Source organism: Drosophila nasuta, unplaced genomic scaffold (genome assembly GCF_023558535.2).
Source record: "Drosophila nasuta strain 15112-1781.00 unplaced genomic scaffold, ASM2355853v1 ctg76_pilon, whole genome shotgun sequence".
In the NCBI taxonomy this organism is placed as follows: Eukaryota; Metazoa; Arthropoda; class Insecta; order Diptera; family Drosophilidae; genus Drosophila; species Drosophila nasuta.
Genome location: NW_026869616.1, coordinates 15,404 through 42,547, shown reverse-complemented (window position 1 = coordinate 42,547; position 27,144 = coordinate 15,404). Strand labels below are relative to the sequence as shown.

Below are 27,144 nucleotides of genomic sequence, written 5' to 3'. Positions count from 1 at the left end.
GTGAAACGCAGTAATAATATATATAATATATCAAACTAGTGATAAATAACTTATATAAATCCAAAATTTGAACTTGATTACGCCTAAAAATTCAACACACTTCTGTAATGAGTGATTAACCCTCTAAGACTACTTTCCAAAGTAATTGAAAAAGGTATTCAAATAATTTTTTTAAGTAATGAATGCTTCTAAGCTCAAATATGTGCTTAGAAATTACGTTGAATCTTTGGTTTACCTGTAAGGTGAGAGGAAAGGTAAGCGTGCCTGAAGGCTCGCTTGGGGCTTTGAGTGAAAAATTTTTTTCAAGTAATGATGTTTTTTTATTTTTCTTATGGTATTCTACAAAACAGTTTTTATTCGCTGTGCAGCATAAATGTAGATTGCATTTCGTGCATATGCATTGCGTTTGTGAAGTTTTACAGTGCTTGCAAAATCTTTTCCACTGTTTCGATACAACCAATGTGGGAAATGGTCGAGCTGGTCAAACCGCAAGTCCGATATTGATGTTTTGATTTTTGAACATGTTTGAGCTGATAAGGTCGATGTCTCATCGAGACTGCTTTGCCCGCTCTGTCTGCAAGGATGGGGAATTTATTGTTCGTCCTGACTGAGAGGATGGAGACTGGTTTGTCCATCGCGGTGAAGATGCACTTTTGGTGTTGATTGGACGACCCGGTAAGATTTTGTTTTATATGACACCAGCCCTGCGGCTAGGGTTTCGCGAAAGTCTGGGAGTGCGAGTAATTTTTCTTTGCTTTCTTTCTCGTTTTGGATACGTCTGTGTAAAATATAGGCGTTGGTGGCTGATAAAAACTCGTGTTGCAGCATCGCGTGTTTTGCTATGATATGGTAGCGACCCATTAGGCCGTCCATGAGATCTACGCCGCCCATGTGAGCGTTATACTCATGCACAATTTGGGGACAATCAATTGATATGTGTCGCTTAGCTTTTCTGTCAAAACGAGCAGCCTTTGCAGTTCCTTCACAAGGGTTTGTCCTTTGAAATTGCTTTACACCCACATAGGTGGACAAAAAGCGAACAGGTTTGCTGTCTTTCCAGAGTACATTGGTTATGTCGACACCATATGAGGACCCAACGTACTCAGTCGAAAACCCCTTGGCAATTTGTTGATGGATCGTTTGGTAGCTTGCAATTGGGAATACGGTTTCTCGCACCGTGCCAAGGCTGTAAATACCTTTCGCTCTTAAATAAACCATCAAAGGCAAGGATGTAAAAAATTATCGAAATAAATGATGTGATTCTTAAATGTCTAAACGCACTACAATGTTGTCAGAAGCACCAAGATTTTGGTGACCAGGTAAGACCACATTAATGCCCCACTTGTGCGGCTTATTTGGCATGTACTGACGCAAGTGGTGCTTCATTTTTGTGCTGCACATTTGCTCGTCAACACAAAGACGGGCATACTTTGGCACCGAGTCAAACCGTTTGTTGAGACAGTCTACAAGTTTTCGCGTACGGAACAAAGGATCGTAGCCTGGTTCACCCTTTTGATCCGTTCGCGCTTATCACGTAGCGAGAAGTACTTTTGATTGCCTCGAATCTGCTTCGGGTCATGCAGGTTTGTATAGGTCCGAGCGCATTTTGTCCCCAGTAGCTCTTCAGATTTGGGTAGCGATAAATAGACATGTACATCAAAAATACCTATGTAGTGGTGCATCTCATCAGTGTTAATTTTGAACTTATTGTTGATATCATCCGTTAAAGCTGCGCACATGGTTTCGCCGACGATCATATTCATAATTTCCATTAAAGAAATAGCAAAAGAGCTCTACTGGTGTTTTGAGCTCCTTTATTTCTGCTGGCAACGAAAAAATCGCCTCGAAATGCTACATTGTTAATATGCAACTGCATTGATTTCTCTCGCCACAGAATCTTACTAGAATCTTTTGTTATTGATTCAATACCTGTTTAAGCAAAACTAATTATTCACTAAAATAACACAGCAATTAAATTTGGCTTACCAGCTCCATTGAACCCACCAGAAGTTGGCGGAGATGCGCACGCCGAATCTTCACTAATTGGTAAAGGTGATCGCGGCCTTTTCGCAGTTTTCTGGGAAGTCACAGCTGTCTGTGCATTGTTCTGACATTTTCAACATTACTCTCAATAAATGACATAGTCTCAACATCTTCTAATTCAGTATTAAGAGCCTCCACTATATCAATGTCGCCGTCCTCGTCGTCACTTGAGCTTAACACTTCTTCATCCGACGGAACTGACTCAAAAATCTTGAGCAACTGCTCATCTGTCAAGTCGGATAGCTTATACCGAACTCGGTTATCCATTTCCTGTAATATTTCTATTTCTAATAAGTAAAATCACTCCATCAATAGAAACAAACACATAAATTGCAATCTATTGTGAAATATCAGCTGGCAACAAAAGTTGTCTTGATCCCCAAACGTGCTTCAAGGTACGTATCGCTATTTCGATGTCACAACGGATGCCTTTTTATATTTTGCAAATCTGCAACTTAATTTTAACCGTTAATTAACTTACTTTTCATGAAAAAATTATGAGCTGGATTGGTTTTACATGTTCAAATTTATTTGCACAGCAAAACACAACATAAGGCACACCAAATTTTACGCGCAAAAAACATATAGCTTGTGCATACCGAAATATACGTCACGTTAAAAGCTTCGGAGAGCTTTCAAAGCTGAGACTCATAACTTTGTGTGCTTTTATCAACCGTCAAAAATTATTTAAACGATTGAAAAGCTGTTAGTTTATTATTTACGTGCCTTCACGCACGCTTACGTGTTAGAGGGTTAACGGCCAACAACAAAACCTTCACGACGCAGCTGTGCTGGCCACATCAGCTGTCGGTACATCACAAACAGATGGTCTACATAAACGACGGTAGGCAGAGATAATTGCAGACTCGCACTGCGTAACGGAGAACTGCTTCCAAGCAGGCTGGCTTCGTCTGCTGTCGAAAACAAATTACGTCTGGCAGCCTCGCCGCAATCTCTAGCTACGGATTGTGCTGTTCCTAATTGTGACATCGAGACCGAAGGCGAATAGCTGAATGTCAGCCTATGTTTTTGTTTGTTTTTGTTGGATTGTACATTGGAGTGTGTTGGAGTGTACATTTTAAGTGAATGTTTATAAGTGTTGTAAGTGTATTATGATGTGGCGAGAAAATTGAAAACAACAACTTTTCTTGGGCCCGCAAATGCAAGTACCACTGTTTAACTGTACAAGATCACAGTGGCAAACATTTAAGAATGCATATAAGGTACCATATATAGGCAAAATATTTTTGTAAAATTTTTTAGTTGTAAAATTTCTTGTTTTTGTATTGCCCGCAAAGCAGGTAAAACCATATCTGCATACATTGGTATGGACATATGTATGTTTGTGTGGAATTGCACTAGCAGGTCATAACAGCCAGCTTTCACGCATGCGCAAAAGCTTTCTTGTTACTCTTTATCCACAGCTTCACTCACAGACAGTCACTAACACAAGGAAAGATCTTTCTGCGTGGGAGTCGCCGAATGTGTGTTAGTCTGTTTCACTCTTACTAATTAATTATATACATATGAGTTAGAGCTTTTGGTGCATCTCACCATAGCGCTACTACAGCTGCTACTGCAGGCTGGTCATATACAGGCCTGCACTTGAGTGGCAGTCATCAGCTGATCCTCCTACAATTGCTTGCGCAGAACTTTTCTTTTAAAAAGATAGATCATGTTTGCCTATATTCATTGTGCTTTCCATCATTCTCAATGAAGAAAATTATTATTATTATTATTAGGTGGCACTACAACCCATTTCGGGTTTTGGCCGACCTCAGCGTCTCCCTCCAGGCGCCTCTGCTCTTCGCGCGCCTCCTCCAATTAGAAATTCCCAGCAGATTAAGGTCCTGCTCTACTTGGTCCTTCCAACGAAGATTTGGTCGTCCCCTTCGTCGTCGCCCGTAGTCGACTCTCGCTTCGAATACCTTCTGAGCTGGAGATTCTTCATCCATACGCACAACGTGGCCGAGCCAGCGCAGACGTTGTATCGTGATGCGCCAGATCACGTCCACGTCGTCGTACAACTCGTACAGCTCGTGGTTCATCCGAATGCGAAAGTCGTCCCAATCCGAACGGGACCGAAGATCTTGCGAAGAATTTTCCTCTCGAACACCCAAGCGCTGCTGCATCTGTCATTGACACTACCCATGCTTCTGCGCCATATAAGAGCACGGGTAGGATGAGTGTCTTGTAGAGTGTTAATTTTGTTCGGTGAGAGAGGTCTCTATTGCACATTTGCCTACTCAGACCAAAGTAGCACCTATTGGCAAGTGTGATTCTTCGCTTGATCTCCAGGCTGACGTCATTTTTGGTGTTGATGGCAGTGCCAAGGTATGTGAACTCCTTGACCACTTCGAACATATAGTTACCACCTGGGAGTCTAGTCGCCGCGCCTCCCGCTTGTCGACAGCATATACTTCGTCTTGCCCTCGTTTACCGCCAAACCCACTTTTGCTGACTCTTTTTCGATAGCGGAAAATGGAGCAGTGACATCACGCTTGCTGCGGCCAAAGATGTCAATATCATCAGATTAGCAAGGAGCTGGACACTTTTATAAAAATAGTGCCAGCTCGATGTATATCGGTTTTCCGCAAAACCCCTTCCATCACGAAGGGGTCGCCTTGTCTGAAACCTCGAACGGTATTGAAAGGTTCGGAGAGGTTCGTTCCTAACTTGACAGAGCTGATGGTGCTGCTCAATGTCATCCTGCAAAGACGTATCAGCTTTGCAGGAATACCGAACTCAGACATGGTGGCATATAGGCGTTCTCGTGTCGGACTATCGAATGCAGCTTTGTAATCGACAAAGAGATGGTGTGTGTCAATTCCATTTTCGTGGGTTTTCCAGGATTTGGCGCAATGTGAAGATCTGGTCTATGGTGGATTTGCCAGGTCTGAAGCCGCACTGATAATCCGATCAGTGTGCTGGTATACGGCTTCAGTCGTTCACATATTACGCTCGATAGGACCTTATATGAGATGGCAATCAGGCTAATTCCCCGGTAGTTGGTGCATATCGTCGGGTCGCCTTTCTTCAGCACAGGACAAAGGACGCTGAGATTCCAATGGTTGGGCATGCTTTCTTCTAGCCATATTCTGCAGAAGAGCTGATGCCCGCACCTTATCAGCTCTTCGCCGCCGGCCTTAAACAACTCTGCAGGCAGTCCATCAGCACCGGCTGCTTTGTTGTTTTTGAGTCGCATAATAGCAACTCGGACCTCGTCATGGCTAGGTAGTGGTATATCCACATTGTCGTCGATTGGTGGTATCGGGTTGCTTCCTCCAATGGCGGGATTGGTGCCGTCATCGCCTGCTAGCAGCTTGGAGAAATGCGCCCTCCATAACCTCAGCGTGCACTGCGTATCTGTAACCAGATTTCCGTTTTCATCTCGACAGTTAGATGCTCCGGTGTTGAAACCATGTGTCAGACGGTTGACTTGTTGGTAAAATTTTCGAGCATCATTTCTGTCCTGCAACACCTCGAGTTCCTCGCACTCTCGCTTTTCTTTCTCCCGTTTTTTCCGTCTAAAAAGCCGCCTCTCTTCCTTCCTTTTCTCCCTGTAACGTTCACACGTAGCTCGCGTTGCGCCAGACTGCAGCGTTCTTCTGTAGGCGGCGTTTTTGCCGCAGCTGCGACGCGACACTCCTTGGTTCCGTGTGGGTGGGCGCCTGAACCCAATGGCTGTTTCAGCGGCAGCTCGCATGGAGTGGGATATGTGCGCCCAGAGTCCGCCGGCGTCAACAGGAAGAGGGGTTGGTTGGTGGAGCAGTTCCGAGAGGTGAGTGGAGTAGGCTGTTGCTGTCCGTTGTGATCGCAGCCTAGTGACGTCAAGCTTTCGTTGCGTGATGGGGCGTACGTTTTTCGCTCGGCATAGCCGAATGGGTATCTTGGCTGCGACAAGATAGTGGTCCGAGTCTATGTTGACTCCACGGAACGTACGCACGTTCATCACGCTTGAGGCATGCCTTCCGTCTATCACAACATGATCAATCTGGTTGCGCGTTTTCTGATCAGGGGACAGCCATGTGGCCTTGTGGATGTCGAGGTGCCGAAATCTGGTGCTACTCACTACCATGTTTCGCGCCGCGGCGAAGTCAATCAGCCTGAAACCGTTGTTCGAGGTGGTCTCGTGGAGGCTGAATTGAGCGACGGTGCGGTCAAAGATGCGTTCGCGCCCAACCTTTGCGTTGAAGTCCCCGAGGATGATCTTCACGTCGTGGTTTGGGCAGCGGTCGTATGTGTCCTCGAGTCTCGCGTAGAATGCATCCTTAGCAGCATCGTCCTTCTCCTCCATCGGGGCGTGCGCGCAAATTATGCTAAGATTAAAAATCTAGCTTTGACGCGGATTGTAGCCAGCCGTTCACTCACTGGGGTGAAATTGGAGACGTGGTGGCGAAGTCTCCGGCTTACTACAAATCCGCATACAAATTCGCGCCTCTCCGCATGGCAGCTGTAGTAAATATCACAGTTTGCTCGCTTGGAACAACCTTGTCCTGTCCATCTCATTTCCTGGATGGCGGTAATGTCAGCCTTTAATTTCTCGAGGGCATCCGCCAGTTGGATAGAGGCACCTTCCCAATTAAGGGTTCGGACATTTCAGGTGCATATCCTTAAATCGTAGTCCTTTTCATTTTGCGGTGGTCGTCAACATAAGGGGATCCTTTCCGAGGCTTTCGCTTTGGTTTTCCTTGGGCTTCTTTTTCCGAGGCGGGTTCCAAACCCTGCGCTCAACCATTTACCGTCCGGATGACTCGCTGCACACATTAGCTCGCTATCTAGCGGATGCTAGGATAGCTACCCAGGAGGTGCCACGAGGAGGCTGTGTGTCAACTTGCAATCATTCGTAGACAGAGATCGCACTGGCGGCCACCAAGTTGACCGCAATCAGAAATTTTACTCTGTACGAATGAAAGCCATCCCATCCCAATGAAGAAAATTAGTTCATTTAAATTTCATATTTCATGAATTATTAGTAACTTTCAAACCCAAAAACAATTATTTATATTATATTTATAGGTTAATTATTTTTAGTCTATATTTATTTATTCTTTTGCTTTTTGCCTTATTTAAATAATTTCCGCCTCATAAACACATACCATGTTAGTCCGTTAAATTATTTATTTCTATATTTTTTCTTGACATTTTTCTTGTCATTTCATAATGTTATTAAAATTCAAATTACTTTTGTTAATAAATTAAGTATGTTCTGTAGTATGGGCATATATACATAAACAGCAACACAAAGTTGCATTAAATAAATAACCAAACTTCAGCGGACTTGAGTCCCCAGCAACACAAAGTTGCAGTACGTAAACAATTAAATTCCAGTGGACGTGAAATAAGATCACCCACTTATTGCTGCACGCGAAGACAGCATTTAAGCTAAGTCAGCATTCCCACGCTGACCGCTTTCAATACATATATGCCCATAAGACTCTCTCTCCCTAACATAACATATAAGACATATATATGTACATCTATTATTCTGCCGCTGCCAACGGCAGCGCATTAACATTCACACATTACGTACTTAGGCTAAGTCCATATAATGATTTCAAATAAAGAACAATCTTAAATCTACCACAGAAGAGCACTGACATGCTGTGTTGCTTAATAACCTAAAATCTATTATTATATGGCGACCGTGCAAAAGAACTAAGGCTCTTCGGAACTTTAAAAAAAACTTAAAAAAAAAAAATAATACAATACAAATCACCATATGAAACAAACAAAAAACATGAAAAGCATAATCTAAAAACAAAAAAAAAAAAACAACAAACAACAAACGAAATACATTTTCCTTTTGTGAATTTCTCGGCCGAAGATGTGCCGGCATTATGTATGTAATGCTAAATAAGAACAAAAAACGCAAAGCAATGAGATGACAACAAAAAAAAGTGCACTAAACAAGTGACAAGTGCAATGAGCAACAAGTTCGTATGCATGTTAAATAAGAACAACAACGCAAAGCAATGCGCTGACAACAAAAAAAAAAGCGCACTAAACAAGCAATGAACAACAAGTTCGTAATAATCCTAATAAAACCTGGAAATATTTAAAAAGTGATAACAAAAAAAAATATGAACAACAAGTTCGTATGAATCCTAATAAAACCTGGAAATATTTAAAAGTGATAACAAAAGTTAACAAAACTATGGTGTGCACATCCGCACACTATAGCAACGTAGGAGTAGCAGACGAGCTACACTAGCGAATGACGAGTAAACCAACTTTTCAACACCCTGCTCCTGTCGAGCAAAGGGATCTGCCAAGCCTTCAAGAGGCAATAGAGGCAGATCCTGCCGCGGGACCAAAGCCCTTGTCAATCGAAGAGTACAAGGCGAGGACAGCAGCGAGGAGCAGCCACCTAAGAAGAAACGAGGTGGCTGCCGAATAAAACTACTCAGCGTAAGGAAGCTGAACATCGAGTTGCTGAAAACGGCAACCAACGAGGAAGACCGACAGCGCTACAAGGAGCGCCTTGCAGCCATCAATAATCAACTTCGCGGTGCGAAGTAACGCGGCGAGCTGTTTTAAAAGCCATAGCTCCAACCGCCAAAATATATTTAATGTTGCCAATGCGGTTTCCGCTGCAACAAAACAACAATACTAACACGCTAGGGCATTCTCATTATTAACACATTGTACTCGGTAGTAAATTTAAAATAAGTAAAAAATTGTAAACTTGATAATTTGCATATGATGTAAACTGAGTACAATGATTTCATTCATTATTCAGGAAATGATATAGAGTTTTAATAGGAACACTACAAAATAATATAATATTTTTAAAATATTCAAGGCATACCTATGTCATAATCTTCCCATAATGGGTGGCACACAGTCCAAAGCGGACGACAATACCAAATGTAGTAAATACAGTAGAGATAGTGGATACAACTCCGCACTTAAACTCATTGTATGTACTATTTTTGATTTTGGTGATCATATCAGCCTTTAACTTAGTATTGAAGATATATCTTCTTCACAAAAGATCGTTGAGAAAGACTTACATGAGTCGAGCCAACGATTTAGAAAAAATCTAAAGATATACTAGCGTATGTGATGGTCATAATACAGACCACACCACAAAGTACAAGTGCGATTACATCGCTAAAATGTACATACATGGAATGGCTAAATCTAGCGACATCCATAAACAATATTAGAGACGTTTTTGATAAATCGTATAAATGCATTAACAAAAACGCTCTGATAAAACTCAGACGCTTAGTTATCACATAAATGTATTGATAACTCAATACAATGCGTTACAGAAACTTATACTAACAAATAGAGAAAGACTCACTGAAGAACATAAAGCTCAATGCTTAAAAGTTCTCAGTTCTTTCGGTAACGACTACATAATACTAGTGTTAGACACAGTATTATAATAGAAGTACCAAAAGCGGAATTCGACGAAAGCCAGCTAAAAGATCTGGACGAGTCACAACCGCAAGAGGATTTAGATATCGAAAGCGATATCGAATCTTTAGAAGATACAAAACAAGCATAGCACAATCAGATACAATCAACATGGCCAATACACTAGAAGCTCATAGAGCATACCTGAAACAGGTATCCGCCACAATACCTGAATTCGATGGTAAAAACTCCATCTAAATAGGTTTGTGACAGCATTAAAGTTGACGGATCTCACTAAAGGAGATCAAGAAGCTTTAGCAGTAGAGGTCATAAAGACAAAAATTATTGACCATTGACGTATAAAGTCGAACATGCGACATATAGACGTCGCTTGTATAGACAAGCAATAATTAACATACTGCAGGCAAACGTAAAGGCGAATCGCCTGACGTTATAAAAGCCAAGTTGATGAATGCCCAACAAAAGGCAAATCCGTGTCCCAGTACGCGACCGACGTAGACAACATGCGTAAGCAGCTTGAAGCAGCTTACATAGACGGCGGATTAGACGCCGATAATGCCGACAAATTCGCGACGAAAGAGTCGATATCGGCAATGATCAAAAACTGTGCCAATGAGTCACTAAAATGATCTTAACAGCAGGTACATTCAGTACATTCAACGATGCAATGGAAAATATATACATTGCAGTACAGAAATGACCGGCAATGCCAACACCGTCTTATTCTACAATGGGAATAATAGACGAGGTAATTATAATGCCAACTACCGCGGTAGAGGCAGAAATAATTACAACCAGAATGGTAACAACAATAATAACAGAGGTCGCGGAAACTATTGCGGCCGTGGCAATAACAGAGGCGGAGGTAACCGAAGGGGTAACCAAAGCCAAAATAATAATCAATATCAAAACGAAAATAACAACCGAAATGTGCGTAACGTACAATCGGAAAACAGCAAAACCCCTTAAGCAATCAGCAGTAAAGGTGTTTCAATTGAACCTAAATCTGAGTATTTTTATGAAAGCAAAGAACTACAAAACAAACAGTTCTTAGATTACTAATAGACACAGGTGCAGACATTTCATTGCTAAAAGACAAAGCAAATGAATTCAATAACTTAAATTTCAGTAGTATATCAAATATTACAGGTATTGGGCAAGGAACCATACAGTCTATAGGAACAGTCGATCTTGACCTACGCATTCAGGATGTTCTAGTACCACATGAATTTCATGTAGTACCTGAGAATTTTCCGATACCACGCGATGGCATAATCGGTTTAGATTTCATAAAAATACAATTGCATATTAGAATTTCAAAGCAATCAAGACTGGTTCATAATAAGACCCAATAACTTCAATAGACATATAAACATTCCAATTTTACACAATTTAGATTCCGACAAATTATTATTACCAACTAGATGCGAAGTAATTAGACAAGTCAAATTACTCACTAGTGAAAAACGGTTGTAATACCAAATCAGGAACTACAACCGGGCATAATAATAGCAACTACAATTGTCGATAGCGAAAATAGCATTAATTCGTATTATAAATACAAATACTAAAGACGCCATAATAGAAGGCGCAAAGATCAAATGCGAATCATTGGAATACTATGACATTTCTACAACATCATTAGAAAACGATAATAGAACCAAAGAAATCCTTAAACAGTTAAGATTTCCTAAACAGTTTCATACAGTTTTAACTAATTTATGCACCGAATTTAGCGATATATTTGGTTTGGAAACAGAACCAATATCAGCTAACAATTTTACAAACAAAAACTCAGATTAGGAGATAAAACACCAGTCCATATTAAAATTATCGTATGGCAGATAGCCAAAACCAGAAATCGCTCGACAAGTTAAGAAATTAATAGATGATGGAATTGTTGAACCATCAATGTCCGAATATAATAGTCCGTTACTTTTGGTTCCAAAGAAACCACTTCCGAATTCAACGGAAAAAGATGGCGATTAGCAGTAGACTATCGTCAAATAAATAAGAAACTATCGTCAGACAAATTTCCACTTCCAAGAATAGAAGATATTCTTGATCAATTAGGAAGAGCAAAATATTTTTCATGTCTCAACCTAATGTCTGATTCCACCAGATAGAACTAGATAAAAAGTATAGAGATATAACATCAATTTCAACAGCCAACGGTTCATATCGCTTCACGCGACTACCATACGGATTGAAAGTAGCACCAAACTCTTTCCAACGTATGATGACACTTGCATTCTCTGGTCTTGAACCATCGCAAGCATTTCTATATATGGATGATTTAGTAGTAATAGGTTGTTCAGAAAAACATATGCTCAAAAATTTAACAAATGTATTCGAGCTATGTAGGCAACATAATCTGAAGTCACATATTTGGGTCACAAATGTACCGATAAAGGTATACTCCCAGATGACACCAAATATGAAGTTATAGAAAAATATCCTATACCAACAGATGCTGACAGTGCTAGACGTTTCGTAGCTTTCTGTAACTATTACAGACGTTTCATTAAAATTTTTCTGATCACTCACGCCACTTAACGAGGCTTTGTAAAAAGAATGTCCAATTTGAATGGACAGCAGAATGCAATAGTGCATTCGAATATTTAAAAAGGAATTAATGAAACCAACAATATTACAGTACCCAGATTTCAGCAAACAATAAATCATTTTCGACCATACATATATGGCAAGCATTTCATGGTAAAAAGCGATCATAGACCATTGTCATACCTATTCTCTATGAAAAATCCGAGTTCCAAACTCACTCGCATGAGGCTGGACTTAGAAGAGTATGACTTTACTGTAGAATATCTTAAGGGAAAGATAACCATATTGCGGACGCCTTGTCACGCATAACAATAAAAGAATTGAAAACAATTAACAGAGAAATACTAAAAGTAACGACTAGATCAAAAGCTGCACAGGAAAATTCCTGCAAAGAAGATACCAAGGTCAAAACAAAAAATATAAATAAGCAAATAATAGAAAAGCCCAAAGTCTATGAAGTTGTCAACAATAATGACACAAAGAAACATGTTCTAATCAAAATAGATAAACATAAGTGTTTATTAAAACGAGGAAAAACAATTGTTTCACGCTTTGATGTTAATGACTTGTATGCTAATGAAACATTTGATCTAAATCAATTCTTTCAAAGGCTTTAAAAGCCGGAATGCATAAAATAACAAAAATGCGAATATCACCAAGTGAACAAATATTCGAATTTGTATCACTAAATGAATTTAAAACAAAGGGCAATCGAGTACTCGAAAAAGTAGAACTAGCTATTCTACAAAAAACGATGAAGCTCAAATTAACGAAATTTTGACAAAATTCCATGATGATCCTATAGAAGGAGGCCACACAGGTATTGCGCGAGCCCTGTCAAAAATCAAAAGATTTTATTATTGGCCACAAATGACTAAGACAATATCAAAGTATGTAAAGACTTGTTTGAAATGCCAACAAGCCAAAACAACAACACATACCAAAACACCATTAACATTGACACCAACGCCAGCAACAGCATTTGATACAGTTTTAATTGATACCATTGGTCCATTACCGAAATCGGAAGACGGAAATGAGTATGCAGTTACAATCATATGCGATCTAACTAAGTTTTTAGTCACTATTCCAACACCGAATAAAAGTGCTAAAACAGTTGCAAAGGCTATATTCGAATCATTTGTATTGAAGTACGGTCCAATGAAGACGTTCATTACGGATCAAGGTACAGAATACAAAAATTCACTTATAAACGAATTATGCAAATATATGCATATAGAAAATCTAACATCTAGCGCTCATCATCATCAAACTCTAGGAACAATAGAAAGAAGTCACCGAACTTTCAATGAATATATACGTTCGTATATATCAGTTGACAAAAGTGATTGGGACATTTGGTTACCATATTTCACTTATTGTTTCAATACAACACCCTCAATAGTTCATGACTATTGCCCATATGAACTAGTATTTGGCAGATTACCTAGACAATTTAAAGATTTCAGTAAAATAAACAAGATAGACCCAATATACAACATAGAAGACTATTCCAAAGAATTAAAATGCAGACTAGAAATGTCATACAATAGAGCTAGAAGAATGTTAGAAAAAGCAAAAGCAGATAAAAAATTAAGATACGATAAGAATATAAATAATTTTGATTTAAAATAGGAGATAAAGTATTACTTAAAAACGAAACAGGTTATAAGTTAGATAATAGATACGAAGGTCCTTATGAGGTATTAGATATAGGATTAAATGATAATATAACCATTAAAATACAAAATTAGAAACAACAGATAGTACATAAAGATAGGCTAAAAAGCAAATATAGAAAAAAGGTCTGATCAGCCAACAAAACAAAAAAAAAAATATATATATATATAAAGACATAAATATGTTTGAATATTAATAATTAAAAAAAAAAATTTTTTTGTTTGTTCTCTTTGTTCAGTTAAAACTCAATATAATAATCATTTTAATTCATTAATAATAAATATTCATATAATTATATACAGTGGATCACAGCTTATTTCAACCACCACCAACCGACAACTTTGAGTCAGTGTACTAGCCAAACTAAAAGAAATATTAACTTTATTTAAACGCAGGATTGTAGTTTAATATTTTAACATACAAGATACTTTTTCATTTATCCTCTAATTTTTGTTAACTACATAAAATTATTCAAAACAAAAATGCCAAAAAAAAGTACAACAGCTTATTTATATAGTAAACAAAAATTAGTTGATAAATGAAAAGTATCTTGTATGTTAAAACATTAAACTACAATCCTGCGTTTAAATAAAGTTAATACCTCTTTTAGTTTGGCCAGTATACTAACTCAAAATTGTCGGTTGGTGGTGGTTGAAATAAGCTGTGATCCACTGTATATCAATATAGAAAATAACTTCATTCATTAACGTTATTTTTCAAAAGGAGGGAGGTGTAGTATGGGCATATATACATAAACAGCAACACAAAGTTGCATTAAATAAATAACCAAACTTCAGCGGGCGTGAGTCCCCAGCAACACAAAGTTGCAGTACGTAAACAATTAAATTCCAGTGGACGTGAGATAAGATCACCCACTTATTGCTGAACGCGAAGACAGCACTTAAGCTAAGTCACCATTCCCACGGTGACCGCTTTCAATACATATATGCCCATAAGACTCTCTCTCCCTAACATAGCATATAAGACATATATATGTACATCTACTATTCTGCCGCTGCCAACGGCAGCGCATTATCTTTCACACATTACGTACTTAGGCTAAGTCCATATAATGATTTCAAATAAAGAACAATCTTAAATCTACCACAGAAGAGCACTGACATGCTGTGTTGCTTAATAACCTAAAACCTATTATTATATGGCGACCGTGCAAAAGAACTAAGGCTCTTCGGAACTTTAAAAAAAACTTAAAAAAAAATAATACAATACAAATCACCATATGAAACAAACAAAAAACATGAAAAGCATAATCTAAAACAAAAAAAAAAACAACAAACAACAAACGAAATACATTTTCCTTTTGTGAATTTCTCGGCCGAAGATGTGCCGGCATTATGTATGTAATGCTAAATAAGAACAAAAACGCAAAGCAATGAGATGACAACAAAAAAAAAAAGTGCACTAAACAAGTGACAAGTGCAATGAGCAACAAGTTCGTATGCATGTTAAATAAGAACAACAACGCAAAGCAATGCGCTGACAACAAAAAAGCGCACTAAACAAGCAATGAACAACAAGTTCGTAATAATCCTAATAAAACCTGGAAATATTTAAAAAGTGATAACAAAAAAAATATGAACAACAAGTTCGTATGAATCCTAATAAAACCTGGAAATATTTAAAAGTGATAACAAAAAGTTAACAAAACTATGGTGTGCACATCCGCACACTCTCCCTAACATAGCATATAAGACATATATATGTACATCTACTATTCTGCCGCTGCCAACGGCAGCGCAGTAACATTCACACATTACGTACTTAGGCTAAGTCCATATAATGATTTCAAATAAAGAACAATCTTAAATCTACCACAGAAGAGCACTGACGTGCTGTGTTGCTTAATAACCTAAAACCTATTATTATAGTTCGCTTAATTCTATTCATACCATGCATCACCAAGCAGGAGTAGATTAGCCGAACCACTTTCTTTTAGGATCCTGCCGACTTTTATTTTTTTGGCACGTACGCCACGAACTCCGACGATAATTTGACTTTAACAATTTTGTTGTGCAACACCAACAACATCGCCAAAATGCAACTCTGACAATAATACACTCATACGTAGATTCTGACGAACACTCACATACTTTTGTACACAGTCTGTAGGGGTGAGCAGTGTCCGTTAATTGCAGTTTGAATTTGAATTGTATGGCGGTATCGATATTTGCGACGCGACTGTTGTACAAGCTAACAGCTGCTCGCGATAACATCTGCATTCGATGATTGATGCACTCGCCAACAGATGTTAGTATATTATTAATTATCTATCGAATATTTGCAGTGAGTTGGCAGGATCACTTTTGCAATTCACATAAGTATCTAACTTAGATTAATCAAGCAATATCGATATTCCCGCTTAATCTAGGCTAGACCATCTCTTTTCAATTCGAAAGCTACAAAGATAGTGTGCCGCAGCAAAATATTAAAAATAAATCTGACGGCATCCGTCATAATATTATATATATATTTTATTGGTGTTGTTCGGGGAGTGCGCACTTTTCAAAGTGCATTGTTTTTATTTTCTTTGGCCCTCTTGATGGTTTTACAAGGTACGTAGCGAGAAAACCACATTTCATAATTCTAATTAGTACGTTTTTCCTGGTGTAGGATATTGTGTGTGCAATCACGTGGCAACGACCACAGTACAGCACACATCAACTGATCTGCAACTGCAGAGGCCCCGCGCCAAAAGGCGTGGCAACAACTTTGCAAAGGGAGTTGCCACCATACGCCTAGATATTTGCACTTGAATCACCAGTTTAGTGACGCCGAGGACAGCAAGAGGATGTAGAAGCGACGCCATGCGTTGCTAAAACGGTTCAAGCAGGAACCCAAGCTTCGGATAAACTCTTTTGAGAGAGAACGGATTAGCATATAGCTGATCGTGGCCACTTCTCGTTACCAGTGTGGAAGTTGCGCCATGCGCTGCTAAGGCTGAGCGTTTCGCAGACTCGTTGCTACGACTTGCTGCTATGTGTTGCCGAGCCCGCACCACTTGTCGGCATTGAAATCTTTGGCGCCACTCGTCGTCGCATCTCTGATTGGATGTTGTGTTGACAGTGCGATTGTCACTGGAGGCCACTGCTGATTTTCGTTGCTGCTCCTGACGCCGCCGATAGTGCTGTTGCACTCACTGCCGCCTTGGTTGCCGTTTCTTTTCTCGTATACAATTTTTCTTGTCCATACAAAATGTTCAACAATAAAACGTAAATTCAATTAAAATAGTATTGAAATATAATTCATATTTGAATTTAAATTTTAAATTTTATATTTAGTATTATATTTTAAGTTAGATATAATCCAATAGTAAGTCCTCATATGGGTATGGTATGTATATAATATTATATCAAAGCTGTTATATATTCTAATATATGAATATTATATTGATATTTAATTTGTTGTCCGTTTTGTTGTCTACTCCCTGCTGCTGCTGTCGGTCGTCGCCTTAGCCAGTTGGCTGGTAGCAAAGATTATTCTTTTCTTTTTATGTATATGTGGACACCTGATTTTAAACAATTTTTTTTATGAAATTTTTACACGAGGCCTTAATTCTTTTGGTGTTCTGGGTGGATATACAGAATTCTCAAGGGCGTCTGCTTCCTTTGAGATCTTGATTGAAAAAGATCTAACCTTGCTAGTGCAGAAAGCCCAAGTGAGAGCGAAATTCACCACATGGTGAACTTGCATCTGTCACTTACAACGCTGTAACTCTCCACTTGTCACATATCTAACGTACGACTATGCGCGCCTAAATATTTAAATTCAAATGCTAACGTATTATTTATTTTTTTGGGTTATTTTAAGTTTTTAAATTTTATTGTTGTTTTTTATTTACTGTATGGGTCCATTACAAAACCAGATAATCTAACGAGTCTACGAGGCACGATTAGATGGAATTAGCTGCGTAAATCCTTGGCGTGATATGTGCCAATTTCTTTTGCCTTGTAGGGTTTCCAAGATATAGTATGCAGTACCTACTTTCTTCTTTATTCGACACTTGGTAAACTGTGAACCTAACTTTTTGTTGAAATTGTTCGAGAAATTGCTCAAATAAAAGTTTCTTTTAAACACCTCTTGGCCTTCTTTAAAGGCAACTGGCTTTGCTCGCAAATTGTATTGCGTAGCGTTACGTTCATAAGCAGCACGACTATTTTGCTTAATATCCTCTCGCAACAATTGTATCTGATCCCTTGGATTCAGCAGGGGTGACTCTTCTAATACAGATAATTTTTAAGTAACTTGTAATCACCACCATGGTTGATCATATTAAATCCGAATAAAGCTTTATACGGCGAACAGCCAATCGCTTGATGTAAAGAGGATCGTAGAGCTGAAAAATATGGGTCAAGTTTGTATCCCACTCTGTCTGATCAGTTCGAAGATACGAGCGAACAGCTGCTAGCAAATAGCGATTAACCCTCTCGGCAGCATTGCTTTGAGGCGAAGTATGAAGTATGAATTATTCCAAACTTTGTTAAAAATGATTTAAATTCATTCGATTTGAATTGAGATCCATTGTCACTTACAATGATCTCAGGAACACCAAACTCTGCAAAGATTCGTTTTCCAAGAAATTCGATAACAGCTGCTGTTGTGAATTTTTTAACGGACATAGCCAATGATATCGGCTGAAATGATCAAACATCACATTCACGCACATATTCCCGTACTTGTTTAGATAGACCTGGCCAATACAAGTGCCTTCGCAATCGTTCAATAGTTTTCTGCATTCCACCGTGAGAAGATACTACGCAATCATGCGCTTGCCGAATAGCTGCAACTCGTAATGACTCCGGCACCCATAACTTCCAAACATCCATATCTTGAACTGCGTTTCCCGATGGGTGTTCGGTGCGAATGTAGACATTTATCTACAGCCTTCAAATCAGGGAATTTCTCAGTATTCGCGTCCACTAAGTCTTTGAGTTCTACGTACTCAGCCTCAAGAAATGCTGGAGAATCTAAATCAATTTCTGGACCTATCCATTCGACGCTATCAATCTCTGCTTCACTAATTCTTGACAATGCATCTGGAACAACGTGATCCTTGCCTTTTCGATGCGAAATGGTAAACTTAAACGCTTGTAAACGAAGTATCCATCTAGCCAATCTGCAAGATACATTCTGCTGTCGCATTAGCCATAAGAGACTCGAATGATCCGTCACTACTTCGAATGGTTGTAGTTCGAGATAGCATCTGAATTTTTCAACGGCTAAAATTACTGCAAGACACTCTCTTTCTGTTACGCTATAATTTCTTTGAGCTTTCGACAATTTTTGACATAAATGCCAGTGGCCGTTCCTCTCCTGTATCTGAAAGTTGCACTAATACAGCACCAATACCATGATCGCTGGCATGGCAATGTAAGAAAAATTTTCGAGAAAAATCTGCATTTTGCAGCACTGGAGCGGTAGTTAACAATGTCTTTAACCTATCCATTGCTTCCTGGGCTTCTAACGACCATTTAAAGCATTTTTGTTTTCAACACTTCGGTAATGGGACACGAAATTTCAGCAAAATCTTTAATGAATCTTCGGTACCAACCACAAACTCGAGGAAACCTCGAACTTGCTTCAAGTTCTTGGGAGTAGGCCAGTTTAGTACACAAGATATTTTCTCTGGATCGGTTGCTACTCCCCATTACTTATTACATATCCTAAGTAATTAACCTTTGTGACACAAAAGTGACTTTTAGAAACGTTCAACGTAAGGTTTGCCTTTCGAAATTGATCTGCTATGCGAATTAACACAGCAAGGTGAGATGAAAAATCTTCGGAAACGATAACGAGATCATCCAGATATCCGAAAACGCAATGGCGTAAATCGGGCGGGATTAAATCATTCATTAATCTCGACATTGTAGAAGGAGCATTGCACAGACCAAAGGGCATGACGGTAAATTGGTATAAAGATCGACCTGGAACAGTGAAAGCAGTCAACGGTTTCGCTTCTTCGGTAAGCTCTATCTGCCAATATGCATCTTTGAGATCTAGCTTAGAAATCAAATTAGCCTTTGGAAGTCGAGCGAAGATACCTTCAATGCTTTGCAACGAATAAGCATCCTTTCGGGTGGCCTCATTTAGCTTTCGAGCATCCAAGCATAATCGAACCTTGTTTGGCTTTACCACCATGCGCATTGGAGAGCTCCAAGCACTTTGCGATGGTTCAATTACCCCAAGCTGAAGCATGCGATCAATTTCTACGAACATCAACTTTTCAACTGCAGGACTCACTGGATAGTGACGCTGCTTCACTGGCTTACTATCACCAATTTCAATGTTATGTTTAATTAACGCCGTTCGACCCATTCCCTGTCTTTCAAAATTTGGAAATAACTCCTTTACTGCCTCCAATTGCTGTCGTTTTTGCATGGATAATGGATATCTATCATCAGCTTGATCGTGTTCTATCTCTTCCGACAAAATTGAGCTAATTACTCCTGGTGCGAGTTCAAATTCTCGCCAGAAATCTATTCCTAGTATTAATTTCTGAGCTATCGATGGAATAATGTAAAGATCTATCTGTATTTCCTTGCCTTTATATTTCATTTGTACTTTCAAAATTCCATACACCTGGTGCACTTTAGCATCAGCTGTTCGAACTTGCGACTTTATTGGCTTAAAATTGGGATGATTTGAAAAATCCAACGCAGCCAAAGAATACCCAAGACAACTGATGTTTGCTCCAGTATCAAGCAAGCCAAGTTCGGAAAACTCTAAGAAAGAAACACTTGCATAACTACGACGGTCAATATTATTCTGGAAAATGGGTGACACCATCATAGCTTTCTTGCTTTTAAGAGCCTTAAAATATTTTCGTTGACGAATAGTGTTTCGACGACTCTTCTTCCCTGTCCAGCAAAAATTCTCTCTCTGGCTATATAATAATCTCTCAATCTCTCATGATAACGCTTAAAACTAATTTGTATTTCAGAACGAGTTAATGGATCTGCTTTTCGCTCTAAAATTCTAACCGTTTTACTTTCTATATTCAACTTATCTCCTATTTCTGGGACATCCTTCCTGCATTGGATGCCCCCTTTGCCAGTTTTCCTGCTTTTGTTTGCAGTTCTGGCAATTTGGCTTATACACTTGCGGAGCCCCGCATCCATAACAAACAAGTAAAGAAAGCTACAGTCGAGTGTACTCGACTGTGAGATCCCGCTACCCAATTTGATTAAAGCCAATATATTTTGCGGTATTATTCTCAAAATATACCAAATATACTGCAAATACACTAAAAATATACCAAATGGTATATGTGGTATATCGATATAGTACCGCATTCAAAATATACCATGGACGGCTCAATATACCAGATTGTCAGCCAAAGCAACTCAGACCCCTAGTAAGAAGGGGTTTTGCCCATACAAAAGTATTTCTTTAATAACTTCGACAATTTTATCTGATGGCAATCAAATTTTCAGGAATCATAACTACTATTGTTATTATTATATATACCAAAATTCACAACCTTAGCTTTAAACGCTTGTTATTCGATTTTTTGATTTGCGGGGGCGGAAGTGGGCGTGGCAAAATTTGAAACAAACTTGATCTGCGTGCAAACATAACAAATGCTGTCGAAAAAAATTATAGCTTTATCTCTTATAGTCTCTGAGATCTAGGTGTTCATACGGACGGACGGACAGACACACAGACGGACAGACACACAGACGGACAGACGGACATGGCTAGATCGTCTCGGCGGTTGACGCTGATCAAGAATATATATACTTTATAGGGTCGGAGATGCCTCCTTCTACCTGTTACATACATTTCCTGTCGGCACAAAGTTATAATACCCTTCTACCCTATGGGTAGCGGGTATAAAACTCTTCTTTCAGCCAAACAATTCTCCCATAGGTGACCAGCAATATCGCAATTCCAGCATACTAATGGTGTTTTATGTTGTATGGCTGCTATCTCAACCTGTTTGTCACTCTCAGGATCTTCTTCGGGTTGCTCGTCATCCAGGGCGTATACTCGATATGCACCAGCTTTGACTTGTGGCTGACGTGCTCTACCTATATCCTGCAGAAAATGTTCACGCTTATGTACCAAACGACGAAGCTCGGAAATGGAAGAGATATCTTCAAACAGAAGTCTTTTTCATGTCAATCTGTAAGTTTCCCTGAATCATCTCTACCAGTTCGTCTTCTGCAAAACTAACAGATAATCTGTCCATCAGTTTGCAAACACTTTCATAAAACGCGTCGAAGAATTCACCTGGGTTTTGTTTACGTGATCGAATCTGTTCCCGTAATTCAGTTACTGATCTGCTCTCGCGATACTGATTTCTGAACGCTACGCAAAATTCTCGCCAGTTGAAAGTTTGGACACTCTTATGGTATCTCCAAAACCAACTATTTGCCTTTCCTATCAACAGCTGATGGATATTTCAACTTATAATTTCCAAGTCCCCTCAAAATGCTCGCGCGTTAGGATTTGCACTCTATATAAGAATTCCTCAACAGATAATCCTTCTGCGGTACCATCAAATCGGACACCCCATTTCTGTAGAATGTCTGAGATTCTATGTGGCCCTAAATTCTGTATAAGATTAGTGGATCGGCTACTTCGTGGAGTAATCGGCGTTTCACGATGAGCTACGTGGCCATTTGGAGCACCTAGACTTCCCGAACCTGACATAGAGGACAAAACGCGAGTAACCGTTTCTCGGACAATGGACTCTACATCTATCTGAAAATTGGGTGGCGCTTGAGAATGAGTTGATCTTCGTTGTCTTGTTGGACGACCTCTTCTAGCGGGTGCATTCGGATTCCGATTTGCCTGTAATCTCACATTCGCTGGAGTACTATCAGGCGGAGGACTAATATCGTGAGATGGAGCGTCAATAGTGATCAGCGCTTCGGCTCCTTTTGGTGCCTGTGAATTCAAAGATTCTAACTGATGTGCTAACGATCGAGTAACCGGGCGATATCCAGTTGCAACTACTCGTTGCGTTGGATTTGCATCGTCACTTTTGGAGTTTGGAGAATGATTGCCAACAACTACTCTCCATTCTTTTGGTTGAACTGCTACTAAGCAGCTGGGACACTCTTTATGGACTTGCACTTGCGTTTCCAAACAAGTTTTATGGAATACGTGGTGACAATTTGTAACAACACAAGGCTGTGTATTCAACATGATTTCCCCGCAAATAATACAGATATTTGCAGCCATACTATCATGTTGCTGATTTCGGTTGGACTCAAAACTATGTTCAAGTGGCATTTTATTATTTTTAAATAGTTATTTCTGATGACTTTCTTTTGGGAGACATAAGTAAGGGTAAATATATTGGCTTTCACTACTTATTCTTGTAACATATCTATCTTGTTAATGGGCTATTTCAACTACCAAAGGCTTCCTTTTCAAATAAACAACAACATCAAACTCGGCCAAAAGAACTTTTACGGACAATGAGGCACACTTGCATCTAAAACATTGTATTCCAGTAAAATACCTTTACAGCGAATCTTACGTAATTGTTCACAGAGAAAAACCTTTCTCATGAAAAAGGCTATATAATACGTATTGCTACACAAACTGAATAAATAAATTCAACTATTCTCTTGGTCGATGTATTCAAATGCTCAAATACTCGAGTTCCAAAGAGTAAGCAAAATTTAAATTCACCTTGAATGCAATTATAAAGCACAAATTCAATCGAAGACAAAGAGCTAATTAATTAATTTCAATTGTACGTGACCAATAAAATTCACTAAGTTAATGAAGAAATAAAACAAAAACTGAAATATATATTTTTTAATTCTCCACAACCCATGAAATCTTATTATAGTTCTTTGGTCAAGCTATTATCTGTATCACAAAAAAAATTTTTTATGAAACGGAAAGAGGATGTGCTAATACAGAATCGAATTCCAGTAGATTTCCAAATCCTTCAAGCTTCGTACAACTGCTATTAATCTGGGACCAGTGCTAATACTAGCAAATTAATGCCATAATAGCACATGCCCCACGTGTTGGGCGCCAAAATTCTTGTAATAACTGACCCACCGTTGTTGAGCCAAATTCCAATTCCGCGCCGCCACACTGCTTTTTCCTATTTGCGTGTGCGGCTCCTCGATCATCATCACCAGCCGAGCGGGACCCTTTGAACCCTTAGCTCTTCCGGGATGTGTAACGTGCAACGAGAAGAAGCACAAGGCGACAGGGCTATCGGCATTTGCGGGGCACGCTTTAGAGTCCGGCTCTAGCTCGTCGGCTTTGGGGGTGGTGGTCTTGCTTATGCCAATAACCCTTCCTTCGCTGCTCATTATTATTAATTTAAGATCAGAAATTGAGCGTGCTGCGACGAAGAAGGGATTGCTAGAAAACTAGCCGGAAAGAGAAGGAAGATCAAAAATGTCTCAAAAAAAAAAAAAACAAAGAGAGAACAAGAGAGAGAGAGAGAGAGAGAGAGAGAGAGAAAGAGAGCGAGAATTGAGGCAGGCCATCACAGCTGTTAAGTGATGAAGTCCCCTCCCAACCTATGATCACAGCATCAGAGCATGGCTCTGGTGATCCCTTTTAACCCTACGACAGTGGTGTCGCTGGCTTGTTTCGGCTAAATAAAAGTGAATTATTTCATGGTATACAATATTTAATTAATGATAGATATTAAACAATATGGCATTATAAATAAAAATAGTACAAAATGATCAATAATACTACAAGAGGATAGTTGCAATATTTCTTTTAAAGTTTCTTTTAAATATATAATGTATTTTAATTTCAGTGCTTTGTATTATTTCATGTACCAAATTTTAAACTTTGATCTAATTTTGTAATTTATCTTCAAACATTTCTTTTTATAATATTTAATAGTTTGAATTTTTTCGTATGCTTTTCTATAAATTTATATTTCGTGTTTGTACAATGTAAATCGAGGTGAAAGTATAAAGTGTGTGTTTCGCAATAAAAAACTCACCAACAGAACTCCTGCGGCGGCGATCGATCTCCGACGAAGGTGTGCTGGAACAGTGCTAAATTAAATAAAACAAGTAAAAAAGCTACAGTCGAGTGTACTCGACTGTGAGATACCCACTACCCATTTTGAATAAAATAAATATAATTTGCGGTATTTTCTCAAAATATACCGAATATACTGCAAAAATACTAAAAATATACCAAATGGTATATTTGGTATATCGACATAGTACCGCATTCAAAATATACCATAGACGGCACAATATACCAGATTGTCAGCCAAAGCAACTAAGACCCTAGTAAGTAGGCGTTTTTGCCCATACAAAAATATTTCTTTTATAACTTCGACAATTTTTATCTGATCGCAACCAAATTTTCAGAAATCATAACTACTATAGTAGTTATTATATATACAAAATTCGGAACTCTAGCTTTAAAATTACGCTTGTTATTCGATTTTTTGTTTTGCGGGGGCGGAAGTGGGCGTGGCAAAAATTTGAAACAAACTTGATCTGCGTGCAAACATAACAAATGTTGTCGAAAAAATTATAGCTCTATCTCTTATAGTCTCTGAGATCTAGGTGTTCATACGGACGGACGGACAGACACACAGACGGACAGACACACAGACGGACAGACGGACATGGCTATATCGTCTCGGCTGTTGACGCTGATCAAGAATATATATACTTTATAGGGTCGGAGATGCCTCCTTCTACCTGTTACATACATTTCCTGCCGGCACAAAGTTATAATACCCTTCTACCCTATGGGTAGCGGGTATAAAAATACAACTTTCGCCAAAACACTTCACATTGTACCTACGCGAAACTGGTACTAGTTATTCAATATAATTTGCATACGTTTTTGTTTTGTTTTATTTTTACTATTTCTTAACTTGCACTGATTTGCATAACTTATTCGTTTAATTTAATTTAATATAATCATTTTTATTTAGGCATTTAGCCTTCGAAGCTTTTAGCTGTTTTGTTTTATATTTTAAATTTTTTGTAACTTGTGCACTTCACATTCATATATGCACATTTGCTTTGTTTAATTCTTGTAGCGCTTCACCTTTTTAATTTGTTGTTTTACAATATCTTAGCGCTTTTATTGTGAATTGAATGCGGCACGATACATGTTCTGATTTTAACTTTTTATTCTTTTTATATCAACAAAACAGCTGCGCTAATTTCTTTTTGATTTTTAAATCATTTTTTTCTTTTACTTTTAACTTAACTTTTAACTTTAATTTTTTTTGTGCAATTTTGAAATTCTGCAATTGCAGTAGCGCTTTACTATTAATTTGAAATTTTAACTACTTTTGTGAACAAATGCACTTTCAATTTTTAAATAATTTCAACTTTTAACTTTTTATCGTATTCATTTTTTAAACAATTTTAACTAAATTAAATTAAATTTAATTATTTTAATTTTTAATATTTCTGTGCAATTTTGCGATTTTTGCTATACTAAATTTTTCTCAACATGTTTCATTTTAACTTGTGCTGAGCGGCGCTACACTGTTGAGCTTTTACTCTATCATATTGTTTCACTATTTTTTGTTTTATACAATGTAGCGCATCATTTTAAACTTTTCAGATTTGGTTTTAATTTCTCATAAATTCACTTTAACACACACACTATATTTGTACGAGCGATCTAGTCGCTGATGATCAGGAAAGTAAAGATGAGATGATGCTGGCAGAGAGTTAAAGTTGGCACCTAAAGGCGCTTCGCTGGCCAGGCAGTGGCCTGTAGAGGCGTTCCGCTGGCCGAGAGGGCCGGTGCAGGGGTGCTCCGCTGGCCGTGAGGGCCGGAGAGGTGCTGCGCTGGCCGAGAGGGCCGGTGCAGGGGTGCTCCGCTGGCCGTGAGGGCCGGAGAGGTGATCCGCTGGCCGAGAGGGCCGGAGAGGTGCTCCGCTGGCCGTTGCAGGGGTGCACCGCTGGCCGTGAGGGCCGGAGAGGTGCTCCGCTGGCCGAGAGAGCCGGTGCAGGGGTGCTCCGCTGGCCGTGAGGGCCGGAGAGGTGCTCCGCTGGCCGAGAGGGCCGACTCAGGGGCGCTCCGCTGGCCGAGAGGGCCTGCAGGGGTGCTCCGCTGGACAAGCTGCGGCTTGCGAAGGCGCTTGGTCGAAGCAAACTGGCTGTCTGCTTCGAAGCAAAGAACAAGGCCTTGAAGGCAACAAAATCATCCCTGCGAATAAAATTTTTAGTCAAAAGGAGTCCTCCTATGACTTGATAAAACTTTTCTCTTACCAAATATTTGCTATAACAATAAAAAAATCGCCAATAGCGCTCGATGCCTTCCGATTTAAATCTTCTGTAATTACGCGTCTATGTACGCAGCCGGTCATTAGAAAAATGACCAAACCGGAACCGGCCTTCGCTAAGTTGGCCGCGCTCAAGCCGATGCAGCTGGCGCAGATGTCAAAGCTGAGCTTTCCAGTGCAACCGATGCACTTTACGCTTATCAGCAGTTTTACAACACTGCTCAGCTTATCAGCTGCTTACA

General features: G+C 39.2%; 1 protein-coding gene across 1 annotated transcript; it reads right to left on the bottom strand.

Annotated features, from left to right (window-relative positions):
* Positions 1–4,765: 4,765 nt before the first annotated feature.
* LOC132798055 (uncharacterized) lies at positions 4,766–6,340 on the bottom strand. Its single transcript, XM_060809771.1, has one exon. It carries the CDS (start codon positions 6,338–6,340, stop codon positions 4,766–4,768), a length of 1,575 nt encoding a protein of 524 aa, XP_060665754.1.
* Between the last annotated feature and the right edge of the window lie 20,804 nt (positions 6,341–27,144).